General features: G+C 51.9%; 2 protein-coding genes across 2 annotated transcripts in view; one reads left to right on the top strand and one right to left on the bottom strand.

Annotated features, from left to right (window-relative positions):
• The first annotated feature begins 36 nt into the window (after window positions 1-36).
• On the top strand, window positions 37-6,332 carry MRM3 (mitochondrial rRNA methyltransferase 3). The gene is made up of 4 exons (XM_002695710.6): window positions 37-377; window positions 630-874; window positions 1,590-1,757; window positions 3,862-6,332. The coding sequence occupies exons 1-4, from the start codon at window positions 64-66 to the stop codon at window positions 4,374-4,376; spliced, it is 1,242 nt and encodes a 413-aa protein (XP_002695756.1). The 5' UTR covers window positions 37-63; the 3' UTR covers window positions 4,377-6,332.
• A 5,629-nt stretch (window positions 6,333-11,961) lies between these two features.
• NXN (nucleoredoxin) overlaps window positions 11,962-18,565 on the bottom strand; it is a 163,946-nt gene continuing 157,342 nt past the window's right edge. The window contains exons 7-8 of the mRNA NM_001102136.1: window positions 16,754-16,878; window positions 11,962-13,581 (exon numbers count right to left, since the gene is read on the bottom strand). Of these exons, the coding sequence (NP_001095606.1) occupies window positions 13,399-13,581; window positions 16,754-16,878 (308 nt within the window). The 3' untranslated portion in view covers window positions 11,962-13,398. The remainder of the gene's footprint in view (window positions 13,582-16,753; window positions 16,879-18,565) is intronic.

Here is an 18,565-nt window from a genome sequence, read left to right as displayed (position 1 = left end):
GCTAGTGACGTCACTGGCCGCCGCCGGCGCGCCTTCGTGACGCGACCCACGGGGCGGGGGAAGATGGCGGCGCTAGTGAAGCGCGTGGGATTGGGTACGCGACCTTTGCTGCCGGTGGTGCAGGCTTGGGACCTCGATGCGCGGCGCTGGGTCCGGGCACTGCGGCGGAGCCCCGTGAAAGTGCTGTTTCCATCTGGTGAGGTTGTGGAACGGAAGCTCGATCCCGGGAAACAGCCTCGGAAGGCAGCGGCAGAGGCCAGTCCCCGGGAGCAGCGACAGAAGCAGCAGATTCAGGGGCCAGCATCCCAGACGCCCAGCACCTGGGAAGAGTCGGGGCTTCGCTATGATAAGGCTTTCCCTGGAGACAAAAGGCTAAGGTGATGTGTCCCCGAGGCTTGTCGAGTTTTCTCGTTTCTCCTCCCTCCTCATGGCGAGAGCTTGACCTCTTTCCCTTGCGTTCTCTTGGAGCACACCTCTCTGGTTTTTATTGTGCACAGAGGGCAGAATAAGTGTCTTTCTAACAGTTCGTTTGTTTCTTTCACTACGAAGCTCTTCATGTCTGCTAGAACTCGATGTGTGTCCGTAATGAGGATGTTGGTAATTACCCATCTTTTTGTTTCCACCCACAGCAGTGTGATGACCATAGTTAAGTCCAGGCCATTTCGAGAAAAGCAGGGGAAGATCCTGCTGGAAGGTCGTAGGCTGATTGCAGACGCTCTCAAGGCTGGTGCTGTGCCCCAAATTTTCTTCTTCAGCCGTCTGGAATACATAAAAGAGCTGCCCATTGAAAAGCTGAAAGGTGTTAGCCTCATTAAGGTGAAATTTGAGGATATCAAGGATTGGTCCGACCTGGTAACACCACAGGGAATAATGGGTCAGTGGTTGTTCACTGTGTCTGTAGAAGGGGAGGCTTGGGATCATTTGTTCATACTTGTCTCAGGGCAACAAATTTAAATGAAATTCACAATATTACTGGGCCTAACCTTTTCTTACAACACAGTTTTCAAATCTGTGAATCTTGTATTTTAAGTGGAAACTGAAGCCAGTTGTCTGTCATCATTTGTATTGTGAGTTTTTATAGTCTGCAGGGAGTAATCACTCCTCCTCAGACCTTATGTTTTGGGAGTCACTTCAACCTTTAATGTTCATTTAAAACTTAAGAAAATGTTGGGAATTCTCTGGCAGTCCAGTGGTTAGGACTTGGTGCTTTCACTGCCTGTGGGCCCAGGTTCAATCCCTGGTGGGAGAACTAAGATCCTGCAAGCCACTTAAGCCTGGCCAAAAAAAAAAAAAGGAAACTAGATCACAGAATAATTACATAGAGTGTGATTTTACTATAAAAGAAAAAGCACTTATATATGGGTAGATGGACATACATGTAGGGAAGTGCATGGAAGAAGTTCTGAAAGGATACATTCCACTATTGAAAGCAGTTATGAGGGAGTTGGCGGGGGGCACACTGAATTTATTCCATCAGAATGTTTACATGTATGTAATTACAAATACACCAAGAGTGGTAAATAACCAAAACGTCAAATTACTCCCCATACCCACATCAGACAAATGAATCACATTTCTTGTTTCCTCAGGGATTTTTGCCAAACCTGACCATGTTAAGATGACATACCCTGAGACTCAGCTTCGCCACACACTGCCCATATCGTTGATTTGTGACAATCTCCGTGACCCTGGGAACCTGGGGACAATTCTGCGATCTGCTGCTGGGGCAGGCTGCAGCAAAGTGTTACTCACCAAAGGTAAGATCGCCTGTTACTGGGTGGATTAGGTGGCTGTTTGTAAGTGAGCTGGCTCCGTGGGCAGATGTGTATGGATTTGGTTCTTGGATCTGTCCCTTGGTAGCTCTGTGTAAGTGAGCAGCATTGTGAGCCATCTGTTCCCTTATCTGGAAAGCAGGCGTAACAGAAACTACCTGGTAGGGTTGTTCTGAGGATTAAGTGAGATGAATGTCAAGTACTCAGCACCATGCCTGGCATGCTCATTCTTGTTGATTATCTTTAAAATTATTTTGACACCTGCTAGGTTTTTAAAAGAAATAGATGCTGGTTTTAACACTTGGTTCTGTCCTCTCATCATAAAGAGAAATTTGTAGCCTTGGTTCCAAACAGACTTGCCTGACAGTTGGGATATGCCTAACAGACCTATTACAGCCTGGAAGGAGGAGGAGGGAGAGGATCATCCATCAGAAACAGTGAAGCTGCCATTCGGTGTAAGAGAAGTGGTCCCATTGCTGAGACTCGCCTGTATTGCTCTTCCCAGCTCTTTCCCCCCATCATCCCTCCCTGGGGTGCATCTCTATGCCAGCATGAAAGTGAGGCTCGGGGTCCCTATATCCATATCCCACTTACCTGCCTCACTGTTGAGAGCTCTGAGAGCAAGTGTGGTTTGGGGAAATGGACCTGTATCACCCAGGCAGGAGGTTTTCACATTGTTGCTGGTGGCTGGTATGGGAGAGGTAGAGAAAGGCGGGGAACACCTGATGTGGTGCCCAGCGTAGAGGACCCGAGGATGAGGGGGAATCTCAGCTTGTTCCTTACTCCTAACTGGGTGGACTAGATGGCACCTCTTCTGTCCCGACTTGCCAGCCTCTTGGCACACAGCCCACCTCCCAGCCCGTTTGCCACAGTGCTCAGGAGAGCCTGTGCTTGGGGACCCACATAGACAGTGTTACCTTCTCCACGTCTTTTTTTCCTTTTTGAACTTGGTTTGCCTACTTAACCTTTCCTGAAATTTGACAGATTAGCTTCTAAGATAACTTATAATGAGGAGATGTGTGCTAACAAGTCAGGGAGGGTAATAGATAGGTGGTGCCCCAGTCCTGCTGTCTCCTGGCTTGTGGCACTGGGAAAGGCCATGTGTCTGCTGATGCATGGAGGCGGTTGGGTTTAGCACGACTGCAAAGACGGGGTGTGTGCAGGACATGGCTCTGGCCTTGGTTTTTCCCAGGATTGTTGTAATTTCCCCATTACTAGTGTCCTCCTTGCTCCAGTCCAGATTCAACATTGAAGCCAAATGGGTCTTTCTAAAATATAAACCAGATTCTGTCCCTATTTTGCTTAAAATGCTTTGGTGACATTATATTGTCTTCTGGGTGAAACCCTAAACCCCTCGCCTGGGCACACCAGCCTCCTTTAAACTGGTCCTTTCCTGCCTCCTGCCTCATCTCCCGCCTCAGCCCCATTAATTGGCTCGATTATCATACTTAGTGTTTGGACTGTGGTGCGATTGCCGCTTCTCTAACTCTCCTCTGCCCTGGTCTTTCCCTGACAAGACCCTCCTGTCCTTGACGATCCAGCTCAGTGTCGTGTTCTCCCAGTGGTTTTTCCCTGATTGCCACTCTGTGCACAAGGGTTTTCTGTTACCCTGTTCATGCTTCTTTAACTTTAGTCGTTACTGATAATATAGTTACCTGCTGAAATGTCATCCCAGCACCACTGCCCTCTCTATTACAAGCTCCTTGAGGTTGGGGACTTCCAGGCTCTCCCATCTCCTGTCCAAATGTCTGGCATGTGTGGGAGGTTTTTTTTTCGGCCATGCCACGTGGCTTGCAGGATCTTAGGTCCCGGATGAGGGATCCAACTCATGCTCCTTTGTAGTAGAAGTATGAAGTTCTAACCACTAGACCACCATGGAATTCTGTGTGGTGTATGTTGAAGGAACGAAAAAAAGCTGTTTTAGCAGTTTGCTGGACGCTGCCACAGCTGGGGAGGCAGAGGTCCCAGCCACCAAGGCCACGATAGGACATTTTTGCTTTATCCTGATCCAGAACCAATCTGACTTCCTTCAAAGTCCCCTTGTCTGGGAAGGTTCATAATCTTAATTGAATCTTCTTTCATTTGCTAGGCTGCGTGGATGCCTGGGAGCCCAAAGTGCTGCGGGCAGGTATGGGCGCACACTTCCAGGTGCCCATCATCAACAACCTGGACTGGGAAGCAGTGCCCGACCACCTGCCCACTGACACCCGCGTCTACGTGGCTGACAACTGCGGCCTTTACGTGCAGGCCCAGGCCCAGAGGTCTAACAAGGCCAGTGACTACGGCTGGGTACGTGACCAACGCCCACTGAAGTTTCATGAGTATGAGGAAGAGGATCTAGAGAGTGGAGCGAGTCAATGCTGGCTCCCTGAACTTGAGGTCCAGAGTTACGACTCAGACTGGACAGAGGCACCGGCAGCCGTGGTGATAGGTGGGGAGACCCACGGCGTGAGCCTGGAGTCCCTGCAGTTGGCCGAGAGCACAGGGGGCGGGAGGCTGCTGATCCCCGTCGTGCCTGGCGTGGACAGCCTGAATTCAGCCATGGCCGCGAGCATCCTGCTCTTTGAAGGCAAAAGACAGCTGCGAGTGAGGGACGGGTGTTAACACTGAGAGGAGGGTGTCTGGAAGCCGTCCTCAGCTTGAAGTTGTCTCTGGTTACTGGAAAAATAAGAACTTCCATGACTTTCTGCTCAGCCTCAAAAATAAGGAAGGTCAAAATTCCTCCTGAGGTCTCCTATCCTCCCACTGATTTTTATATGTGTGTGGGTGGGTAAGAGACAACAGTAAGTGCTCCCATGGAGTAAGTGCTCCTCGTGGCTCTTATGTTTTTAAAAATTGTCCACCAAAGAGCATCTTTGTGCCCAGAAAGTTGCTGAAGGCATCATCTTGGGCAGGAGGACCCCTCCCTCCACAGCTGCAGGTGTTTGCAGTCAGGGAGGGCTGGTTAGAATGACCAGGCTTGGTCACTTACTCCTCTGATCATTGGTCAATGGAAAGTAAGCCCCTGTGAAGTGCAGACCAGTAGATTATGTTAAAATGCTTTATTTATTTCAGTGTGGTCAGTGGGTGTCAATGCCCATCTTTTCATCTTGGCCTAGTGGTGAGGACATTGCTGAGAGATTAATGACCCAGGAAGCTAAGGGTACAGCTAAGGCATTCAGTAGTGTTAATAGTGGTTAATAGTGGTTCTTCTGGCTCGGCTGTGTTAATCTCTTTGATTGTTCATTCAGGCCATGACTTAGACACTGTTTATGTATGACACAGTTTTTTCCCCCCATTTCTGGTGAAACAGCTCATTTCATCAGTTGGTATTATACCTTCTTTGCATCTCTGCAGATATTTGAAGACTCTCAGTTCAGAAAAGGAAAAAGCAGTTTTTAAATCTTCAGCTTAATCCTGCATCTCTCAACAAAGCCATACTCTTTGTAATAGCTTCCTGCTGTTAGTCCTGCTTTGTGTAACCCTTTTGGTTAAATGGAATGACTTGTTTACATTAACCCCTCGTCCAGCATAAACAGAACACCAGTGTTCTTGGTGCTGTGTGAACAGAGGCTCCTGCACAGAGAGGGGCGGAAGTTCTGAGGATGAACACTCAGGGCCCTTGAGCCCACAGCTCAGCAGCAAAACCCTGCTGTTCTCTTAAACCAGGGCAGGCTGAATCCTTACTGAGCACCAGTGGGATGTAGCCAGGGACATGAGGGCAGGGGCAGGTGGTGATCACTGTAAGTCACTATGGGAAGTGGGGGGTGGGACTAGAGTATGGGACTGACTTTTAAGCAGTGTTTTTGCAGCCACAGAGAATATGGTTGGAAAAAAAATAATAATAATAAAAAAAAAAAAGAGAGAGAATATGGTTGGAGACTGAGATGCCAGCAGTGTAGTGTGAGCACCTCCCTTCCATATGGTGGCTCCTGCCTTGATTGGGCTTCCTTGGGAGCCCCTCAGCTGCTCGTCCCAGGGAGGTCCAAAGAGTTGCAGCATGCCCCAAAGGAACTAGGGACCTCTCCTAACCCCTTCACCTTGCCCAGGTCCCTGGTAAACCAAAAGGTCACGCATGGCTGTGCCCAAGTGGCCCCGGTGGGACTGCTTTGTCATATGGGAGAGGAGTGGGTTTTGCAGGAACAATCTCTCTGGTTGGCTGTGCTCTCTCAGCCTGATAGGCTGGAAGCTGCTTTGGTCTGGACCTGCCCAGGGCCCCACATAAATGTTGGGTGACAGTGGCCCCTGGAATGTTCTTGAGAGCGTCTATCCCCGTCAGCCTTTAGAAACTAGAAGAGCCCGCAGCCTTTGTTCTGTGCTGAGCCCACAAAGGCTGCGTGTGGCCTCCTCTGCCAGCCTCACAGCCACAATGCCTGCAGGTGAAATGGGCGGACAACCCACAGACCAATACCACTCTACTGACAGTCTCCCAACACCTCGGAAAAGTGCTAAAGAAACATACATCACTGAAAAGAGGCTCCATGCCTTTTCAGCATGAAACCAGCCTCCTCTTATTTTTATTCCTGGGTTTTTGTCCCTGCTGATTTTTGTCGCAAAATAAAAACCAATGAAAGAACAACATACCTATATCTTGTCTTTGTTCAGAAAAACAGTACTGCAAAAGAGCCTACGCTGGTTTTATCATCCTGGTTGTAAGAAGGAAAATAAATTTGCGTCCCCTTCTCTTCATGATCAATGACTTGTATACCATGCCTTGTGAGTTCTTTATATATTTCTGGGTATAATTTATCAGAGGGAAGGGGCAGTCTTTCCTTTTAAATGATCATGGGGGAGCAAGTGGTGGTCAAGTTTTTTACCTACTGATGGAAATTAGCTATCTTGAATCCTTCTCAGTTTTTTACCAATATTTATGTCACCATTTCCCCAGGAAACAGGGATGAAACTGAGCAGCACATGACAAGTAAAGAACATTGCTCGGCTGAAAGAAGCCTTCAGAACTTCAGAAGGTTGGCCAAGCTGCCCCTTGCCTTTGTGCCGCACGTAGCTGTAGTGGTGGTATCTGCCACAAGAGGGCAGTCACACCTCAAAACGACTCCCAACGCTGAAGGGAGGAGTGGGGATTTCTCCTGGATACAAGTTGTTCCAATCAAGATCAGATCAGATCAGTCGCTCAGTCGTGTCCGACTCTTTGCGACCCCATGAATCACAGCACGCCAGGCCTCCCTGTCCATCACCAACTCCCGGAGTTCACTGAGACTCATGTCCATGGAGTCAGTGATGCCATCCAGCCATCTCATCCTCTGTCGTCCCCTTCTCCTCTTGCCCCCAATCCCTCCCAGCATCAGTCTTTTCCAGTGAGTCAACTCTTCGCATGAGGTGGCCAAAGTACTGGAGTTTCAGCTTTAGCATCATTCCTTCCAAAGAAATCCCAGGGCTGATCTTCAGAATGGACTGGTTGGATCTCCTTGCAGTCCAAGGGACTCTCAAGAGTCTCCCAACACCACAGTTCAAAAGCAATCAAGAGGATGGAGTCAAGTCTCCCTCTACCACCCTGGGCCTGTGGCAAGCTCAGAGTTGCTGCAGTGGGAGATCCATCCACATTGTCATTCGTTCTCGGCAAAAATCTTAAAAGTACAGAAAGTTGGACCAAAAACTAAGAAGGAAATGGACAGAAATGGGAAGCAGCTGCTACAGGAAAAAAACTAGCACATCTTTTTCTTTTGAATGGAGACTCTGGAAAAGCAGCCCTCAGCAAACGCTGATGTCCCCAGGTTCTTTGAACATCCATTGGGAACCCGCCACCTCGCCCTCTAGGAGTTTCAAGATGGGAGGCATAAAAGCCCTTACCCCTCCCCAGCTTCGGTTGCTATCGCACCTTAGAATTTCAGTCATTCACAGACAAACGTATGGACACCAAAGCGGGAAGGGTGGATGGGATGAATTGGTAGAGGACATACATATATAAGAACCTACTGTATAGCACAGGGAACTCTGTTCAGTGCTCTGTGGTGAACTAAATGAGAAGGAAACCCAAGGAATAGAGGACATGCATACATGTGGCTGATGCATTTTGCTGTACCAGAAACACGGCTGCTGCTGCTGCTGCTGCTGCTAAGTCGCTTCAGTCGTGTCCGACTCTGTGACCCCATAGACGGCAGCCCACTAGGCTCCTCTGTCCCTGGGATTCTCCAGGCAAGAATACTGGCGTGGGTTGCCATTTCCTTCTTCAATGCATGAAAGTGAAAAGGGAAAGTGAAGTCGCTCGGTCGTGTCTGACTCTTAGTGACCCCATGGACTGCAGCCTACCAGGCTCCTCCATCCATGGGATTTTCCAGGCAAGAGTACTGGAGTGGGGTGCCATTGCCTTCTCTTAGAAACATGGCAGTGTTAAGCAATCACACGCCAATTAAGGGGAAAAAAGTCATTAAGGCCCAGAGGATAAGCCAACCTTGAGGAACTGGTTTCTACGTTTCACCTGGAACCTCCTAGCACGTTCCCCAGGGTTATTAACAACACCAGATGTCACCACAAGCTGAGCTGCCTTTAGCTCCACTTTTGTTGTTACATCACGTGAAGACCCCAGAAACAGCACCACACCCGGGCTGGTACTGAAAACCATCTGCTGCGCTGTGGACCCCTCTTGGCCAAGCAGCCTCCACCCTCTGTGGGAGCTGACCTGGCTGGCTCACCTGGAAAATGTGTTTTAAAGAAAACACTCATGTAAACACCTTTTAACTCCAAGATCTTACTTAGTTTACACCAATGAATATGCAAAGGAAATATGCTAGAAGCCAGATGAACAGACAAGCTGATGCGCTGCTGTGGGTGACTTGACAGTCCCTAAACCAGGGTCCCGAGTTACCTTGGAGGAGCTGCAAGCTGCTTTTTCAGCTGCACTGAAAGCCTCAGGAAGCCAGGCCGCTGCCCAAAGCACGTGTACCAAAAATCTGCACGTAGCAATGGCATCAGTTCTGTCCTGGCCACATCTGTAGGGAAGAGCAACTTTTTTCAACTGAGGCCTCGAGGTTGCAGAGGTGCTGGTGCTAGTCGCTGAGTTGTGTCCGACTCTTTTCGACCCCATGGACTGTAGCTCACCAGGCTCCTCTGTCCCTGGGACTCTCCAGGCAAGAATACCGGAGTGGGTTGTCACATCCTCCTCCAGGGGATCTTCCCGACCCAGGGATCAAACCCAGGTCTCCTGCATTTCAGGCGGATTCTTCACAGTTTGAGCTACAGGGAAGTTGGAGAGGCCCATCCCCACAGCTGCTGCTTCCTCAGAATGCAAGGAGAGAATACAGGATGAGGAGATGAGGGTCTGGCCTCCCAGCCTTGCTTGCACCTCTGTGACTGCAGGCCCAGAGAGTGGTTTGGCTAGCTGGGGACTTCATATCCTCTGATGTCAAAGGCGATCTGGTTTGGGGGCCTGGGCTCTAACCATGCCTTCTCCTGTATCCCACTTCTAGCCCCGTGTGGTTGGCTTACTTGTGTGAGGCAAGTGCACCCAGGAATCAGACGTGAGGCTGGCTGCACACTGGCCTACAGGCTGGGGGACAGAGGCTTTTGGGAGGAGGCGTGTGATTGCATGGAAACCCAACAGCTCCTCAGAACCATCCTACCTAAATCTAGCCACACATTTCCTGCCTTGGGAAAGTATTCCAGAAGGCCCAGGGGGTGGGACACAGGCTGAACAATGAAATATAAATGACTTCTCTTCATGCTTTCACACTAAAGGTGTATCTAGAACATCCTGATGTCAGACTTCCTCCAGAAGGAGAAATCCCAGCCATAGAGTATACTCCATATCATACTTTGCTACATCTGAGCCTACTGTTTCCTGGAAAATATTCCTTCCTTCACACATGCACTACTTGCTAATAACGAATAACCAATAATGAAGCTAACAAACAATAGCCATTTGTCTGCAGAGAACTTCCCCTTGAGCAGCCTGCTTGGAGGAAAGGAGTGGGTGCTCGCTCAACAAGGGTTGGTGTTGAGCAAAGAGCGACTTAGGTTTAGGGCTCACTGAACGCAGCTGCTTCAGGGTGAATGGAAGATCCTGAGCTCTAGCCCATCCTCGGTCCACACAGCAGCATCTGGAGAGAAGCTGCAGGGGCACTGCCACAACCCACATCCCTCACTTCTGTCCTGCTGAGGTCCTGGTCCTGGCAGGCAAGCAGAGGCCTGCCCAGGGAGGGGTGGGGGTCCACAGTGAAACAACGCCGGCACCCTGGAGGGGCTGGACCAGGAACTCACTCGGGCCCCTCCCAGACCTGCCATTCCAAGGCCTCTCCACGTGGACACGCCTATGTGTGTGTGTAGCTTCTCCCTCGGGTGACCTTACTGGGTCCAGCAGACTCTACTATGTCTCTATCACTGCAGAGTTCCCTTTGCTGCCCTGCAACAAGGCAGCAGGAGGAGAGAACAGCTTTTTAGTGTCTTTAATTAGGCAACAGGAAAAAACACAGTCTGGCTGAAAATTACCACTTGAAGCTTGGCTAATGCCAAAAACAGCAGAACAGACTCCCTGTGCTCAGATACGTGGGAGGCACTGATTCCAAGGACACACTTGAGGCTAGGGGAGCAACCAGCACCCCCACCCTGCTCCTGAAAGAGAAGGTGGTTCTCAGTCACCCTCCAGCTTTTACAGCGACCTGCTATACATACCTGGACTCCCCTAATGGCTCAGATGGTAAAGGATCCACCTGCAATGGAAGAGACTCGGGTTCGATTCCCTGAGTGGGGAAGATTCTCCTGGAGAAGAGAATGGCTACCCACTCCAGTATTCTTGCCTGGAGGATTCCATGGACAGAGGAGCCTGGTGGGCCATGGTCCATTGGGTAACAAAGAATTAGATATGACTGAAGTGACTGGGCATGCATGCCAGTATTCTCGCCTGGAGAATTCCATGGACAGAGGAGTCTGGTGGACTACAGTCCATGGGGTCACAGAGTCCACCACGACTGAGTGACTAACACATAAATACCTATCCCCCAAACATACCTTTCTTTTTTTCTTAAGGAGATCTTTACTGTTGAAGATGGGTTTTTAAAAAAAAGATCTCAACTCCATTAAAAAAAAAAAAAAAGGGTAGAATCAGATCTGGAAGTCATTGTGGTGACCAGAGACTTGTAACCCCAGGGTGGCATATTTACAGCCACCATCCTGTCCCAAGCTGCAGGGCCCGGTTTCCTTTGCTGCTGGCGGAAGCCCTTGAATATGTCACAGCTGGTGTTTTAACCTGCTTCTAATTAGCGACCAGAATTTTAAGGTATTTTGGAGCTGCTTAGTAGGAATTAAGAAGCCACCCACTTCGTCTGCATCAATAACCTTTAAGATCTCTAGCATCTTGCACTATAGAGATTCTTCACTGGCGAAGTGACTCTCCCCTGGCATTTCCCCCCAAAGTTGCCACTGTATAAACCAGGCGTACCTTTTTAGTAAAATTTCCCACTGATCTTAACCTCCACACCCCCTTCAAGAGGGGAATTCTGGTGTCGTGGGTCCAGTTGACATTAGTGGCAAGTAGTTCAGCTGGCCCTATATGGGCATAGAAGGATCATAGATGACCTCATTTTTCTGCTGCAGTTACTTATGAGGACTCCTCACTGGATTTTGTTCCTTTTGCCTCAGAAAATAAGTAGCTGCTGAGAGAGACCACCTTTCCTCCAAGGCCATCATGGTACAGGGCACAGACAGAAATCCCAACTATCCTCCAAGTGAGGTTGACCTCATCTTGTCTCCATCCTCCTACCTCCCCAGGGAGACACTGGCAGGTCTCCTGGAGCAGCCCCTAGTCCTAGGGGGTTGTACAGAGCCAGGTTTGAGGGTCTCCAACCTCATTCTTCACAGGAGGACCCCTGTGGGACTCCTTGTGTTTCTCCAACTGGCCTTCTCAGGCTCTCTGAGCACATGTTCCCTTGTGGAGGGGGAATGAGCATGAGTTCACAAGGATGCCTGTCATCTGAGACTCCACCCCCTGCCATGGCAAGTCAAACCCCAAGCGATGGCGGCCAGCGCTCCAGCAAGGATCTGCCTCTGGCACTCTCATCCAAACGAGCATCCTGGCTTCTGAAGGATTCGACAGATGACCATGTTAGGGCTTGGTTCTCAAAAATCCTGAAGCACAGCTGCCAAGTACCTGGTGAAAGTCAAGAGGATCTTGTATGTGCCACCCATGCCCTCACTGCCCACCCCATGGAGCACAGTACTAGCCAGAAGATTTTTGTTATGAAGGACAGGAAAGGCCAAATGGTTGATAACGTCCAGAGATGCCTGTTTTATTTCTTACTAGGTGATTGCATTTCAGGCTGGCAACAGTAATAGTCTAATGACCAACTCAACTTGTCCATCTGAACTACAAACAAACAATCCCACTCAGCAAGAAGCAATGCTGTCAACAGCTAATTGGAAGGGGCTGGGTTTTCCAAATAAACGGTCTTGGTTGGCTGTGAGTGGAGCCAGAGGTGAGGCCTGAGATGATCCGAAAGGCCCTGACACCTGATTGAGATAGGCTGAAACCCGGGGAAGCCTTCTACCCCAAATCCTAAGAGCACAGCTGCTAGTTTCCTTTCTGTGGTTAGTTCAGCCCAAAGAAGGAGCTGAGCTGGGCCCAGCAGAGCCAACACAGGGCCCATTTTTAGCTGACCTGTCCTCAGCCTGCACTCCCTAGGGCACAGCCCTTTCTGCAGGTTCTTAGGGAAAAGCTAGGCTTCTGGCAACTCCTTGTCTCTTTTTAAAAGTTCTGCTTTGAGAAGAAAAGGGAACGCAGGGGTAACCAAGGGTGGGCAGAGGCTCCAGGGGCCTCAGGCCCAGAGCCACAGGGTGCTGGGGGCACAGTGCTCTTCTGGCAATGCAGGTCCGTCACTGCCTCTTCTTGGGAAGATGGCCAGAGGGGAGAACTTACTAACAACATTCTAAAATGGGAGGGGCTGTCCATTTGAGAAGGCAGAAACTGGGGGAAGGTCAAGATCAAGGGAGAAAGAGCTCGAAGGAAGGAAGAAGCAGCTCTTTCTTATCACATGGGAGGTGCTCCATCAAAGTAAGCAATTACTCCGTGAACCATTACCGTAGCTACTCTTTCTCATCAGAAAAGAACACAAGTTACCTTTGACAGCTGGAGCTCCTCCCTTGCCCAAGATACCGACTGACAAGCTGGTGTTTTTCTCCTCAGATCAAGACAGACCAAGTCACTGAGGAAAGGCTGTCTTGGCAGGCAGAAGTTCTGCACCAAGACCTCCAGGGCCGTGCCCCCACCCGGCTCCACCTGAGCGCCCGCGTGGCTCTGAGCCGCTGGGGCTCTGCGCATGCGCTCTAGCACCCGCGGCAGAGCCGGCGCACCCAAGGTCTGTGCCCACTCGGCGTTAGAACACCCGGGGGCGCGCGAAATACCTCACCCAGAGCCAGCGACCAAGAGCGCGCCGCAGCCCTCATTCTGGCCGGTTATGCCAGCCCCACGAATCCCCGAATAGAGTCTCCAAACACGGTGGTTTCTTCTGCTGCTGGAGAGTATGTGCACCCTAGGGTGCTAGCTGAGGAGTTAATGCAGAAAACAAGGCACCACAGAGAGGTTGGACACTTGGGTTGTGTGATTCGGAACACTCTGGAAAAGTCCAAGGGTGACGGGAAGAGGGGGGAGGGGGAGGAGAAGAATGAGTTTTAAATAAGGTCCCGGGAAGCTGGGGCCCCACTAGATGGGCTCTGGTTTGAGCTTTTCTGCTAGGAAGTCATTCACAAAGGCCTCCACAATGGCGGGGGTGATCTCCTCCACGTCCATCACGTACTTGGCCCGGGCTGACATGTCCAGAATGGTGAGTAAAGGGGCAGCCTCGGGCAGGTTGGTGTAATCTCGCAGGGAGTCAGTCATGTCATCCTGGAAGTCACCAGAGGGGAAGAAAACCAATGAGTTGTCAAGAAAGAGAGTAGAGAATCCCGTGGGCCCGGACTCCCCAGACACCATGGAGTGGAACCCCACCCCACCATCCTGGAGAGCCCTGACCTCCAGGCAAGATGGGCTTTCAGAATGGGGAGCATGGAGAGGGGGAGCAGGGGACCCTGCCCTACCAGGGCGAGGGGGAGCTAGTTCATCAAATTCATCAAATCAAATTCACTCTCTCCATCAGCTCAAACCCCAGGCAAGTCATCTTGCTTTATTAGCATGAAAGCAACTTTAACTTGTAAAAATGGGATGTCTTTTGATTACTTACTTTTGCAACCCACTCTCAATTATCTGCAGCCCCACTGTGGGCAGAGGGCTATCTGGACTTCAGCTTCGGAATGTTTTTAACAAAACAGCTCAGTCCCCCTACCCCCGACCCCCATCCCCACAGCTGTAGGGGGTGGGCAGGAGTTGCACAACCAGTTCAGAAGCCCAGGCCTCTGAAGTACTACTGAGGTTTTACACCATTACTGTAGTAATCGTAGGTTCCCAGTGACTGTCCTGATAAATTTCTCTAGTATGAGGTATACCTTTAGTAAATATAAAGGCAAACAGAAATCCAAAGACAGAAAGATTTGTAAGGGGGCAGCCATCTGAGATTGGGCTTCCCCAGGTGGCTTCATGTTAAAGAATCCGCCTGCCAATGCTGGAGACCTGGGTTCAATCCCTGAGTCAGGAAGGTCCCCTGGAGAAGGGAATGGCAAACGACTCCAGTATTCTTGCCTGGAAAATCCCATGGACAGAGGAGCCTAGCAGGCTACAGTCCCTGAGGATGCAAAGAGTTGAATAGGGTTGAGCATGCATACACACAGCCATCTGAGGTTACTTTTCATGCTGCTGTTAACAGGAAATGGACGCTCTATACCCATCCCCAGGTTGTTTCACTATAAAATGTGCAAAATTCTCCACTGAATGAGAAGACCTGCAGAAAAAGAGCTCAGAGTATTCTGGGCCTTAAAGGCTGGCAAGCAGTTTCTGAGACAAAAAACGTTTCTTTCTAAAAGGGCAATTTCTTAGGAAAGATAAGTGATCGTCTTTTTTTCCTCCACCCAACAAACAGCACGCACTTCCAAGCAATGCCGGGTGATTCAGCATCTCTGGCAATGTTCACCCAATTCAGGCCCTCCATTTGGGTTAATAAACAATCTTCATGATAAACAGAGGGGAGAGACCTGGACAAATCCCATGCATCCAACTCCCATTAGAAAGCCAAGCTCAGTGCCTGCTGCCTCCCTTCCTTCTGAGCAAACATGGGGAGATGAATTTTAATGTCTTTTGAGGCTCGGGAAAGGACAACTTCTGTCTGTGGGTGAGGATGGGATCAAGACAAAGGCCCCAGCCACAGGCTGACTGTGAAGGGCTGGAGTCCTGGGCTCAGAGGCACCCAGGTGGTGCCTGACGGTTCCAGCGCCCTGTGCCCACTTCCTTTCCCACTGTCTTGCTTCTGAGGTTAGAGAACTGGCCAAGAGAGTTGCCAAGGCCAGGAGCCCGGGTTCAGAGCAGAGAAGGTTAGGTGGGGGGTGTGGAGTTGGAGTAGTGGATGCCCCTATACCCCTGGGCCTCTGCCTAACATCCTGGTCCAGGCTGGCCCGGCCCTGTACGGGACCCGGTGGACAGAGGGAGTGAGAGCTTGTTTCCAGAGTCACTCCTGATCTCACATTCACTCCTCTCTCTGCCACCTACTTAATGTGAGGCTTTGGCAAGAAACCTCTCAGAGGCCAGGTCTCATAAATCCTATAAAAGGGATTCAATAATGGCTCACATGGGGCTCTGGGAGAGTGAGCCAGCCTGGGCACACAGCCCTGCCAGGCCAGCCTCGCAGCAGCCTTACCCTCTCCTAGCCTCACTTTCCTCATCTGTGAACCCCTAAGGATGGGTAGGCGACGAGCACGTGGGTGGTGCAGGTGCGGCACCTGGCCTGGCCGGGCCTATAGGAAACCTGCCAGCGCTCCTTTTTGGCCTTGTTTCTAGGGCGGCCACTGGAGCCTTGCAGACCCGCCTCCACCCCCGCTCAGCCCTTTCCCTCTCCTGAGCCCATCTTTTCTCTCCAAGCCGCTGTTCTGGTCGAAGGGGTTAGAGTTTAATACATTCAGTGCGGCTTCCATTTGTGCTTTGTGTGGAGTGGGCTGTGTAGCCCAAGGCAGGGCCCTGTGAACCGGCTTTGTCCCTTCCACCCCACGGCTAGGCAGGGTGACTCCAGCTGTCTTCCAGGGGCCCACGGGGCAGGGGCGGCTATTGAGGTGATGAATGGGTGGTTCAGGGTGTCTGGCCGCCCCTGGGATCCAAACACAGCGTGAAATGAGCACAGGGCTCGGACCGACTAGAGGTACAGATGGGAGCAAGGAGGGCGGGTGGAGCGGGGTCGGGGAGGGAAGCACTGGCTTCAAAATGTGTGTCTGTCAATAACCGACTGAGGCCAGTGCCTGGGTGGGGAGAGGCAGCTGCGCATGCGTGGAGGGTGGCTCCGGGGTGGGGAACCGAGGGGGCGTGGCTGCGCAACCTACGTGATCTCAGAGATTCCGCGTCTGCAGGACCCAGGCTCCCCTACCTTGGGAGCCACTCCCCTACCAGCTGGAGGCCTTCTAGGGACAGGCCTGGGGTGGAAGAGGCAGGAATGCTAGGAACGTCAGCATTCTCCCTGGGCTGGCGGGGTAACTGCAGGTCGGAGTGATAGTCCGATCCCCATCAGCGTTCGGTGATGGGAAAAGGTCCCTTGGGCGGAGGGGTGTCCGAAGACTAACCAAACAGTCTCTTTGTAAAGCATCAAGAGCCTGGCTGGGACCCAGCCCTGAAGGAGTAAGTGCTGTCCACTATCTTTGTGGCTCCCTAGCAGCCGGGGTGGGTGCAAGAGGGAGCTTCTGTTCTAGGAGGGCCCCCTGCTGCCCGGGGACTGCTGGGTAAGAGATGGGAAGAAGGAGGCAGCAAGGGCCGGAACTGGTTTTCCTTGACTGATGACACCTTTTCGTGCTCCATTTGTCTGTGGGCTCTTGTAGAAGCACCATTACCCCAGAAGCCCAGGCCCCTTCAGACATCCCCAAGGGCTACATCGCTCGTGTTCTAAAGGTCTGCCAGTGGAGCCAGCCCGGGGGGCCCCGGCAGCACTCACCTCCCCCGCCACAAAGAACAGGAGCGGCGCCTCCTCCTCTTTGGCTTTGTACTTGGCAATGATCTTCTCAGCTATTGGCTGGATCAGCTGCTTGGCCGCCTCCGACTCGCCGTCATCCTCAGAATCTGTGACAAGGGAGAGAAAGACACAAAGCAGCACTGGCTTGTCAATCAGATGGAGTGGTGCCCAGGTCCAGGCCCCACATGCCCATCTGGGCGGCCCTGAATGGAAGCAAAGCCTGCCCTGGGACACTGACCTCGCCTCCTGGATGCAAGAGGGTGTGTCCCCAGGCACAGGCCAGTTTCCTCACTGTTCTCGCAGGCAGGCTGTTCTGCATCATGCCCCCAGGAAGAACTCACTTCACCATCTAGCACTAATGCCCAGGCAAATGAAATCCTGTTCACTGAACTCCTCACAAACCCACCTTGGAAGCTGAGCCTCTCCTAAGCCAGAACCTGAGGCCCTGGTGCTCTTCTCTCCATCATAGAATAAGATGCTCTGTCCTTGGATCCCTGACTTCCTAATGGTGGTGGGTCAGGACTGCGGTCTGATCATCAGCTTTGGTGGCAGCTGGGAAGCACCAGGGCACTGGCATGCCAACTTCATAGCTGGTAGTGGGACTTGCCTGGGAGGGGACAGGCTGACTGTAGGGAACCCCCAGCCAGGCTCCCAGAACCCCCTTTGGGCATCTCTTGCTTCCAGTGAAGTAGCAGCATGGGAGCACCTCACCCCTGCTGAACCCCGGAACCGAGACCCAGTGCAAAGCAGGGGAGGGGGGGACAGGTGCCTGCAGAGGACCTTCACCTAGAAGTCCTCCCAGGAGGCCCAGTGTGCAGGTTCAGCCACATACACTCTAGATTCACCTCTGATTAGCTTGGTGATGCTGGAAACTTGCTTTGCCTCCCTGGGACCCTGTTTCCACATCTACAGATGGCCAGTGATGTTCCCAATTGTCCCTCCTTCATAAAAGCTTCCCAGGCTCCAGGCTGGGGGCGTGTGAGCCTGCAGCAGGCAGTAAAGCCCCAAGGGGAATGGGTCCCTAAGGCCATCCCTTCCCAGGGCCACTGTCCTCCAAGTACAAGGCCAGCCTGCAAGCCAGGATTCCCTCCAGTCCACATATGGGCTCCCCACCTGGGGGACCCCAAACCAGACTTCCAGAGAATGGGGGTTGGATGCTACACACATTCTCCAGCCCCTTCACTACAGGTGGCAGCAGCTCGGCCATGATCCTGGTACCCAGACTTAAGTGGAACCGAGCAATGAGACCTAAGGCAGAGGGTGAGATGGCCCTTGGCCAGCAGTTACTCCTTTTGCAGAAGGAACCAGGGGTCACCCTACGGGCCTGCTGGGAGCCTGCCGCAGGTATTCCTGTGTCTTCCTGCAGGGCAGACTGGTCACACACTGAGCACGAGAGGGAGAGGCAGGGAGACAGAGGGGTTCTCAGCCCCAGAGATGCCACCCTGGGGCAGCTCCTCAGAGCACAGGAAAGAAGCAGCAGCAGCTGGGGGTGAACCCTGGCCTGAGGGGGCCCAGCCTCACCCCACCCCCTCATCCCCCCGCAGCTTCTGTGCAGCAGCCCCGCCTCCAACAATGGGTCTGTTCATCAGCGGGCCGAGGGCTTCCTCCCGGCCTGACCTCTTCTTCCCAGCTGGTGGCCGGGAGCAGCTAGAAGGAAAGCAGAGCAGCAGCTCCCTGCACAGCCGCCACAGGGGAGAAGCATGAATAAATCACCGGGGTCAGAAGCACGGCAGCCAGAGACAAAGGCCCAGGCTCTGCGCTGCTGGTGACTGAAAGAAGCTGCAGGGACAGACC

Source organism: Bos taurus, chromosome 19 (assembly GCF_002263795.3).
Source record: "Bos taurus isolate L1 Dominette 01449 registration number 42190680 breed Hereford chromosome 19, ARS-UCD2.0, whole genome shotgun sequence".
Taxonomy (NCBI): Eukaryota; Metazoa; Chordata; class Mammalia; order Artiodactyla; family Bovidae; genus Bos; species Bos taurus.
Note: the sequence above shows the minus strand (reverse complement) of the source record. Positions and strands in the feature narration are given on the sequence as shown.